This window comes from Leucopleurus acutus, assembly GCF_964270905.1.
Source record: "Leucopleurus acutus genome assembly, chromosome: X".
NCBI lineage: Eukaryota > Metazoa > Chordata > Mammalia > Artiodactyla > Delphinidae > Leucopleurus > Leucopleurus acutus.
The window spans coordinates 61,157,861-61,168,079 of record NC_139148.1 but is presented as its reverse complement, the minus strand read 5'-3'; the positions used below and the strand labels follow the sequence as shown (position 1 = coordinate 61,168,079).

The 10,219-nt window shown below is 56.1% G+C and overlaps 1 protein-coding gene across 1 annotated transcript; it reads right to left on the bottom strand.

The window, feature by feature from the left end:
- Positions 1–1,242: 1,242 nt before the first annotated feature.
- Positions 1,243–3,225, bottom strand: LOC309977836 (uncharacterized protein CXorf49 homolog). The gene is made up of 5 exons (XM_082864171.1): positions 3,030–3,225; positions 2,424–2,500; positions 2,093–2,138; positions 1,470–1,511; positions 1,243–1,365 (listed from the first exon to the last, which is right to left on the bottom strand). Exons 1-4 carry the CDS (start codon positions 3,148–3,150, stop codon positions 1,471–1,473), a joined length of 285 nt encoding a protein of 94 aa, XP_082720297.1. The 5' UTR covers positions 3,151–3,225; the 3' UTR covers positions 1,243–1,365; position 1,470.
- Between the last annotated feature and the right edge of the window lie 6,994 nt (positions 3,226–10,219).

The following is a 10,219-nucleotide window of genomic DNA, read 5'->3' as shown; positions in this document are numbered from 1 at the left end:
CCTCATATATGGGTCCCCTGATTCTAAGATGAGCTACTCTGAGGAGCCACCCTTCCCAATCTCATTCCATCCACACCCACAGTAGTTGTCAGACATCATAGGATCACAGAGTAGGATCGAGAGCCACCTCCAGCGAATCCAACATTTCGAGCATCCCGACACCCTGTCGTGGGGGTTGGTGACTTCTGCATCATCCCCCTCCTATGTTTTGGGAATTTAACGACAACCCTTGAACAAAACAGATCCGACCCTTGCTTTTGCTCATTCAATGCCTTACAGAACCTGGACCAGCCTCTACTCCCTTTACTCCCTGAATCACATCTTTCTCCCTCAAGGGAGATTACCCCTGATTACACTTATTCACACACAGGCACACACCGTCACCAACCTTGAATGGCCAATCTACCATCATACCCCCTTTTGTGTAGTAAAACACCGGTCTTTCAGGAAGGGTGTCAGGCAGAACCACCCTTGCCTCACCCAAACACAAATCTGTCCCTCTGAGTCTCGGGCTGGTACAGCCCTGGGTCCTGGCTGAGGGAAGGAAGTGCTCCCCAACCTCGAGTGAGGGGGAAATCGAACATGGAGTTCAGACTCAATCTTGTGTGCCCTAAGGAGGCAGTCTGGGAGATTGAGCTGGGACACGGAAATATCATTTCCAGGAAAATCTGTGTCATGGGGCTGGTGGAAGAGTATTTGACGGGGACCATGCAACAACACAGACCTACTAACCACACTCGCCATAGAACCTGACGGGCCAAATTCCACTCAAGGGTGTACAGACGACCCGGCTGGAGGAGGGTGGTCAGCTGGCTAGGGCAGGGAGGATGTGAATGCTTCCAGATTGGAGCTCTGGAAGGGGGTCATGAGTTCCTGCTGATGGGAAGGGTGAATGGCAGAGATGAATGGGAACCGCCAGACCCCAGAGGAGGAGGGGGTTTTGGAGAGAGCTAGAAGAGGGCCTTCGGGGGAAAGGGAGGACGTGCCAGTGTGGCCAGGCAGAGCACACACAGGACCCAGACCTGGGACACTCCGCTGGCTTGACTGCAGGGATGGTAGCAGAGGCTGGCCCAGAGTCCCCACCACAGGATGCCACAGATACCATTCTGGAAAAGGCTCTGACGTGGAGCAGCGCCCCGCCCCGGCCCCCTACCCCGACCCCGACCCCTACCCCTCCAGAGAGAAGGCAGAACACAGAATATGAGAGGTACTTTAATAGGAAACTGCTGTGAAACTGGGGCGGGGCGGGGGCAAAACAAGGGGGAGAGGAAGCCCTAGCTGAGGCAGAACAGGAGGGAACGAGCTTGGCCACAGCTCCAGGGCCCCAAACAGCTGCTCCTCTTGCAGGAAGACGCTGGGCTCAACCTGTGAAACAGCAGAGTCAGGGAAGAGCCTGAAGCCAGGGCCAGCCCCCAGCCCTGCTCAACAGCCAGGACTGTGGGAAGGGGTACGGTGTGTGTAACACTCACTTCAAAGGGTCTGCAACTTGTCAGCCAGGTACTGCATGGCGGCTGCAACAGGGACAGGCATTAGCAGGTGCTCCAGACAGAGGGATACAGAAGCCCGACCCCCTATCCCCGTGAGGAACCGCCTAGCCCTGAAACCTGAAACCCCTCCAGACCCGATGCAGAGCTCTGGGCCTGATCACTCCCCACCACCCAAATTGAATGTGGAACCGGTTCCTAAAGGGAAACAAAATGTGCCAGCAGCTCTCATGCTGTGGGCCGTGCCACAACCACTCAGAACTTGTCACACACACAAACAAACAATCCAACAAGAACCTTAGAAGCCACACCAAGCAGCAGTTCAAGGGAAAAATCAACGAGGCATCTCTAAAAGTCCTATCAGAAGGACATTCCCTAGGACTGGTCTGGTTGTCAAAGTGTGCATGCAGTCCAGACAGTACTTTGCTATTTGTACACACGCCCAGTTATACATGCACAGCCAGCTCCAGGGCCAGGCCTGAGAGGTTCTCCTCCCCACAGGGATGATCGTCCCTGCCAGGCCCACCGCACCTGCAGCCCACCCCCACCCCAGGTGCCCACCCGGGTTCTTCACTAAGACACCGCTCTCCGGCCCTGGTTCCTCATACCAAGTTGCTCCTTAAGTTCGTCTACTTCTCTCTTTAGCTCGAGACACTAGGCCAGCAGACAGAGGAGGAAGAGAAATGATTAGTATACTCTGGCCTCCTCTCTCCTCCACCTTCTCCTCTCCCCTCCACCTTCTCCTCTCCCCCGGGCCCTCCACCCCAAAGCCGGGTGGTTAGACTGGCAAGGGCTCCTCAGTGGAAAGGAGGTGGGCTCCCTCCGTGGGGTACGTGATGGGGGCAGGGGAGGGGGAGCCCACACATGTCAGCTGAACTTGGACCCAGATGCCACCCTCGAGTTTGGGCCTGCATTTCCAGGATGCAGAGGAAGCATTACCCAAGGACAGCAGGGCGTTCCCAGTGACTGCTGCTGCGTCTCCGGTCTTGGGGGATGGTCAAGTGGCTCCCGGTCACCTGAGAGGGAAAGGACACACAATCCAGCTTCCCAGGCTCCCAGTGAGGTGGAAAGGGCCAAGCGGGCTCTAAAGTGAGGTGAGGCAGCACCATCCTCTGCTGGCAACCAGCCGCCCCTGCTCTGCCCAGCAGCCGGAACCTTGTCTCTGGGCCTGCCTCCCCTGTTCCCCGGGGGCAGCCATTTCGCCATTGTGGTCCCCAAACAATGTGGCTCTGGATTCGACCCTCCCAGAGCTGCAGCCACAGCCAGCACGTGGGAGAGCAATGTGGCCGAACAGGACTTAACAGAAAAGGCTGTTCCCCTGCAAGTCTACACCCGGAGTAGCTGTTTGGGGCACTGCCACCGATCACCCCGGCCGCACAAACCCCACACAGAGGATGATGTGGCTCAAGGCCAGCCCTGCCAGCACCCCATCTCCTGTGGGAGAAGCTGCCTGGGAGCAAGGCTGTGCCCCCGGCAGAGACAGAGGCAGAGGTTTCTGTCCTCAACCCCTCTTCCCTCCCCTCATATCAAACCCACGACACTCACCTGAGGGGGCAGGCCCCCTGGGCATGACTTCTCCCTGGTTCAGGGCCAAGGGTTCTGAGTTTCCTGGATCTTGGGGCCCTCTGGTGTTGACGTCGCCACTGCTGGCTTTTCTACGATGCATGCGCAGACAAGATGTCCCTGGCCTGTGAGTGAGCAGCTGAAACAAAAATTTCTCACCGATTTGGACTAAGGAAGTGTGTGTGTGTGTGTGTGTGTCTGTGTCTGTGTGTGTGTGTGTGTGTGTGTGTGAGAGAGAGAGAGAGAGAGAGAGAGAGAGAGAGAGAGAGAGAGAGAGAGAGAGAGAGTTGTGTGATTCGGGCCAGGTTGAGGCAGGGAATTGGGAAGGGAATTGAAAGGCTGATCTCATTAGCACTTTCTCCCTCAGTCAGCCCCAGGCCAGCAGGCAGAGCTGATCTAGGCACAACAGTGGGACACTGAGAAAGCCCAGGCCCCCTGCAAGGAAGGTCTGGGGAACAGCTAGGAAGGAGGATTCAGGAAGCTGGTGAGTCTAAATACTGAGGCTTTCCGGGGAAGCTTTTAAGGGATCCCCCGACCCAATTCAGCTACCAGCCCTCCCTTCCATCCCAGCCCAAGTCTCTCAGAGGAGGCTGGAAAGAGGCCAAGGGTGGAGAACCGGGCCCAGGACACCCGAAGTGCTACCTTAATGTTTGTCCCTAGGAAAAGGAGCCCGATCTGGCATCGTAATGACCCAGTGACCGAGGGGCACCCAATGCTGACCTCTGAGGGGTGGACAGAGGCAGCATGGATGAAGACGTGTCCCTGGGTGCTGTGGGGGGGGGGAAGAGTGGGGAGAGAGGAGGAGCATGGCCTACTCACTTGGCCCTTTGGGGCTGCGTCTCTATTTGGGTCCTTATCTTCTCCCGCCACCGCCTCAGACTCCCTTGCCCAGCTGACCACGGATTTCTTCCCAGCACCACTGTGCTTGGACTGTTTGGTTCCCGAAAGGACCAAGGTATAACTCTTGGGTCTCCCAGGCAGCGGAATACCAGAGATTGGGGGGAAGGTGGCCGGTTCCACGGGAGTTGCCGAGATTCGCTGCCCCCGGGAATGGAAGGTTCCCCCCAGGGCAAGTTTGGATGCTTCCCCGACGGATTTCTTCTCCTGGGCTCCGTTCTTCCTAGGAGTGACCTGCGGTAGGCCACCTGGAGCAGCAGCAGAAACAGAAGCAGCAGCAGCAGCAGCAGCAGCAGCAGCAGCTCCCGGGTAGCTGGGCTTGCTGCCCCCCTTGCCCCACAGCACGCTCTGCATTTTCTTAGGGGGAGAGATGCCCTGCTTTCCCACGCCCTGCCTTTCCACAACCGAAGAGAGTCCTCGCGGAGCCGAGGACAGGGAAGAGCCTGTCACGTGACGGTATTTCTCCCTGACTTGGAACTTCGAGTGTCTGGGAGTGTCCCCGGGATCCTCGGGTCTGCTGGGCTTGGCCTGGCCTCCTCCTCTGCGGTAAGTGCTCACCGTCATCAGCTGTGTCTCACTGAATTCATCTGAGGACTCGGAGTCGGACAGCAGCCAGGCCAGGCCTTCCGCGGAGCGCCGCTGGCGATCCGCAGCCACGTTCAACCTACGCTTATTGCCTCTCTTAGGGTTCCCCAAGGCCCGGCCCGCTTCAGGCCCACCGAGGTGGAGAGGGCCGGCTGGAGCCGTCGACGCCTCCCCACAGCTCTGGCCGGGCGCTCCTCGACCGCCGGGACCCGCCTCGAGGCGCAGTGTCGACCCAGTGGCCTCTTTGAAGGCAGTGGACCTCTCCGGGGACGGGTACCTGCGGACGCCCAGCACGTCCTGGTCGGTCAGCTGCTGCAGGTTGGCCTCCTTGGCCGCCTCAGACTCCTCGATCAGGTCCAGGAGGTCCCTCGTGTGCTCATCTGGGGAGCCAGGTCGGCCTTCGCGGCCCCACAGCACCGGCCCTCGCGCTTCCAGCATCTCCCGCTCAGACTGGAAGCCCTCGGGGTCTGGGTATTTGCGGACGCCCAGCACATCCTGGTCGGTCAGCTGCTGCAGGTTGGCCTCCTTGGCCGCCTCAGACTCCTCGATCAGGTCCAGGAGGTCCCTCGTGTGCTCATCTGGGGAGCCAGGTCGGCCTTCGCGGCCCCACAGCACCGGCCCTCGCCCTTCCAGCATCTCCCGCTTCGACTGGAAGCCCTCGGGGTCCGGGAAGCCGCCTCCGCCCTTGCCGCTCCGCGGCTCCCCAGGCTCGGGGCCTGGGTCGGGCCCCGGCGGGACTGCGGGGCCGGCTATGCGAACGCCGGCCCGCTCCCTGACTTTTGGGCGGACACGCCTTCTCAACACATACACCTCATCCGCGGAGCTCATGTCGCGACCCGGGTGGCCCCAGAACCGGGGCGACAGTCGATGGCCCGAGTCGCGGTCGCGGTCACGGCGGGCTAGGCGGCCGGCGCTCAGAAGGGAGCGTCAGCCACCTCACGCGCCGCACGAGCTCGCCTCAAAAGAAAGGACGCGCCACTTTCAGCGCGCCTCTCACGCCCGCGCCGCAGCCTCCTCATTGGTCCGGCCCCCGCCAACCAGCGGGCTCCTTGTTCGCCCGCCCCCGTCGAGACCTAACCAATGGGGCCGAGGGCCTCTGGTTTGCTCGCAAGCCCGTGGGCGGTCCGGGCAGTTGGCTGGTGAAGGAGGTGGTGGGAGTGCCTCCCTCTGTCAAGCCTCTGGGCCCGCCTCCTCCTGTCCCGCCTCCCCTTTCTGGTTAGAGTCACAGCTCTGAGCCTCCGTTTCCCATGTATACAGGGGGTCGAGGGCGTCGGCGAGTGAGGGCGCCGGGCTCCAGGGGTGGTGAGGATGAAACGTCAAGATGGAGGCGCTGGATGCCTAGCACGCGCCGAAAGCATTTGCCAGCCTCCCTTCCACCGCAAGCCTTAAGACCCAACAGGAGAATGGGCACAGGAGTCCCGCAGTCAGTGATCAGGGGTCGGCCAGAGAGCAAAGGGATCGTATTTTCGTTCTGTAAGGTCTCTGTCTCAACTGCTCCATCAAATGTGGCTCAGCAGACGTTACTGGCAGGCGGGTGTGGCGGATAGACTTGGGGTTGGCCTCGCTCCATCAGTCCTTCCCCCTCTCTGAGGCAAATTCAAAGAAGAGGAAATCGCAGTGGCCAGTTACACCCCAAAAGATGCTCCCCACCGCTGATCCTGGAGATGTGAACTAAAACCACGAATCGGGTTTCACACACTAGGTTGACAACCTTCAAAGAGCTTAACCATTCCGAGGGTGGGAGAGGTTAGGAGCAAACCCCTGTGGCGGTGGTGCAAGAGACGCATTTGGGAGGTAATTTGGCAGAATCCATTGAAAGCAACTTAGTGCCGGCACGGACTCTGTGCCTGGCACTCTTCTAAGCGCTGGGCATAAATAATAATGCCTCCGCGTGACACGCCTTTAACTATAGTACCAACTATTACTGGCCTCTTCCCGGTGAGGAAACAGGCACTGAGAGGTTCGGCCACTGGCCCAAGGTCATTCGGCTCGTGGGGATCAGCGGCAGAATTGAAACCAATCAATCTGACTCCAGAGTCCTTGCTTTTAGCCCAAGATCTTTAAAAGGAAGGAAGAAAGAATCTATTTCCTCTATGCTCCTGCAAGTCTGCTGCCTGGTACTTCTTCCGGAGACACGCTGGTACCTGTAGTGTACAAGAACACATGCACAAGGGAGTTGGTGATGGGAAAAACTGGGAACACTCCAAATTCCCGTCAGTAAGGAAATGGATGAATGCAACGTGGCTTAGCATCCAGTAGCATAAAGCGTGGCAGTCCAACGGAATGCATCAGGCCATTCTCACAGCTTTCGAAAGCATCCGCCTGACTTCCAACTGCAAGTTGCAGAACGATGGCTTTGGATTCACGTTTGTAAGTTAAATCACTTGCGTGCGTGGGCACACGCACACACACCAGTCAATCCTATGTAATATATGAGAATTCATTTAAGTATATGTACAAGTATGTTTTAAAGTTTTGAAGGACGCACAACCAAGGCCTACCAGTTGTGATGGCGGTGGGTGTGGATAGCCAGGTGTCTCTCAATTTTTCTTGGAACTGTCAGTTCTCAGCTTCCGTGAGCTGAGCAGTACTGATGTCTGGGGAGTGGTGCCTCCCTTGGTTTCTATACGGCCCATGGGTGTTAGAATTTCCCGTGTCTGCCACCCCACTCCTACTCTGACACCGCTCCATTCCTCCCATACCTTCCTTCTGCTCCTTCCCGTTCATACTCCTCTGTCTTCAGTCACCTCTCTCTCCTGCAACCTGCTCTGGCTGACCTCCTGGAGAGTCCTGGGGTGTCTGAACCCCTGTTGCCTGTGGAACTCAAAGGCCCAGTTTTCTGGGTCTGCACCTGAGAAGCTGGCCGTGCTGGAGAAGTTTCAGAGCAGGGGAGATTGGGTGCACTGTAAATCTGCAATCCTCCTACTCGAGCCTGCCCCCGATGGTGCCTGCCCGTTTGTGGATACCGCCCTCTTCCACTTCTCCCAGTGACTTTTTAAGTCGTGGTGTGCTATTTCAAATATGTTAAAATGGATAAGGAAGGATATAGCAAAATCTCCTGCATCCACCAGCACCCTAGGAAACATTACCAGTGGATTCAGTGGAAGCCTCCGTCTTCCCTCTCACCATTTCCATTCCCTTCCTCCCTCCCCCAGAGAGAGACTCCCAGAACTTCTCACCTTCTCCACTCTCTTCGTCCCTGTGGCTCTCCTACCCCCTCTTCCCCTGCATCCCATACGTCTCCAATGATGTCACTAATCTCTGCTTTAGCCCCCTATGCTCACCAGGATCCAATACTGCTTTTGACTTACTCTCTTGGCCTGGGGTGGGAGCCAGTGTCAGAGGTTCCTCTTGGCTTTCCCCACCGGGATAGCTCTTACCCCACAGAGCAGTGACCCAATGTGGAAGTCATCGCTCCAACTGCCAAGTGTATCACTTATCATTATCAGCTTGGGGACTGGAGAAATGACCGCTATTTTGGTCCAGGGACCCATTCAGCTCACTGTGAACCGGTCTCTATTCCCAACTCCTTTTAATGTCAGGGCCTCATAAGCCCCATTCTAATGGGGCCCCATCATGACACTTTGGGCCTCCTGGATCAATGTCAGCTCAGATCCTGTGTCCAGTAGTAGTAGAAGTGTCTGGGTCTTTTTCTAGCCTCCGGGTACAGTCACCTGAGAACTGGCAGTCATTCTCTTTAGGGACGGTCATAACCCACTGCCTTGTTTCTGGATCCTTCCTCCTCAGGACTCATCCACCTCTTCAGTGGGGCCAGTCTCTGAATTGGCTGAGGACCAGGAACTGAGCAGGAGACTGTGGCTTTTTAGCGGGATGATGGCCCTCCTTCTCTTGCATTCTTGCCTTTTGCTGGCTGTCGTTGCCCCTAGGGAGCCATGCTGTCTGAGCCATCTTCTCAGCTTTCTGCCGGTCAAGCAGGCACTCTTGACTGCCGCTCTGACCTTGCTGGTCGTTACTGCAAATGTGGTCTGCTGGCATCTCTTGGTTAAGAGCTGCCCTGTGCCCTCTATTATGTCAGAATTCGTTGGCTCCCATGGGTGGTAATGAGCCCAGGTCGGGACCACTTTCCTTCCATCATTGGCATTGGCCTCCAGAGGGGAGCAACCACCAAACTTCTAGTGATGCTGGGGCCCCTCTCACCAGAACACTCCTGATGGCTTTGGTGAGTGATGTGTCCTCTCAGCCCTACAGTGGGACATAACCATGAGGCCATGTGACTGGCCTCACCTTTTCTGTGCGTTCTAGCATGTCTGCATCACTCAACCTTTTTGTTCCTTCCTCTGCCATCTGCCAATCCAAGGCAGGCATTTCCACTTCTCTCCTTACGGGCCATCACTTTCTCAGAGTTTCAAAGGGCCAGTCTGGCAGTGAATTTCCTCCACCTCCTGGAGTCCTTGCCCGTGTGTTAAATCCCATGGCATGAGAAAGCGCCTCCGCTCAGTAAAACTTGCTTATCCACTCTTATATTCCTGTCCACTTGATCCAGCACCCTCAAAATCCAATCCCAGGGATATTGCCCTGCTCCTGCCAGTACAGGCTTGTTATTTCTTGGTGTATAATTTCTTTTTCCCCTTATCAGGCTCGGCATATCCCAGTGAGTTTATGGGGAAGAGATGAGGGTTTCCCTGGGAGAGGCGTCTGTCACTTTGTGGGGGAGCAGACTCTGTAGCATCTACCAGCACAGGGCATGTGTTAGCTCTTGCTAGGGAAGGAAGGGCCACCCTGCAAGCTTTGAGGCCTCAGGACGTTTGGATCTGATAAGCCAACGTTTGGAGACATCCATGCCAATATACCCGGCCTACATTTCAGAGTCTGAAGTTTTTCCAAAAAGGGCCCTGACCTTCCCATAACAGGCCTGTGTTTGTCAAGGATGTATACATCTCTGGAGTTCTGCACTTACTGTTATCGCATAATCTGTGAGCTACTCAGCTGTCTCTGCAGGAGGCAAGGGCATTTTGTAAGCCACCAAGAAAACCCCATGAATCTTACACTTGGCCCTTAACTGTTTGGTAATGTCCCTTAGTTTCTCATTATGTCTTTGCAGGGCGCCAGTATAACAGTGATGAACAGCCGCCCCTGCCCTCCCTATAGACATAGTGCCCTCCCTACCATTCAAAGGCCTGAATCATCTCACAGGCCACAAGTAAGACCCTCCACTGGGATATTTTTCAAGGTACGTATGGATAAAACCTTAAGGAATCAGGAGGTAACCTTGTGCTAGAGATTATCCATGCCCCACATAACACTCAAAATGGTACGCTCTTTGTCATTTGGGCAGTGAGTGAGCTGGTCCATAAACCCCATCTTATAGCTAACTTCTCAGACCACTCCTGGTACCACTTTTGTTAGTTTGGGTCCTCCAAAAATACGGACACCAAGGCATGATTGGACATGAACGAACATGATGGGAGAATGGCATGTGAAGGATAAAGGAGAAGGAGCAGGAATGAGTCTTCTTCTTCAGGGTGCGATGCGGGTCTGACGTCTGTAAGAGAGACGTGGGGGAAAGGAGGGTCAGATAAGAAGAATCTCAGATGCAGTTTCATTCTAACAGTAAACTTTAGTTCCGTTTAGTTTAGTTTGTTCAGGCTCATGTGGAGTCCCCACCCTACAGCTGCCATTTAGAGGAGTCCCTGTCCTGAAGCAGTATGCCCCTGCCATGCTCAGTCACT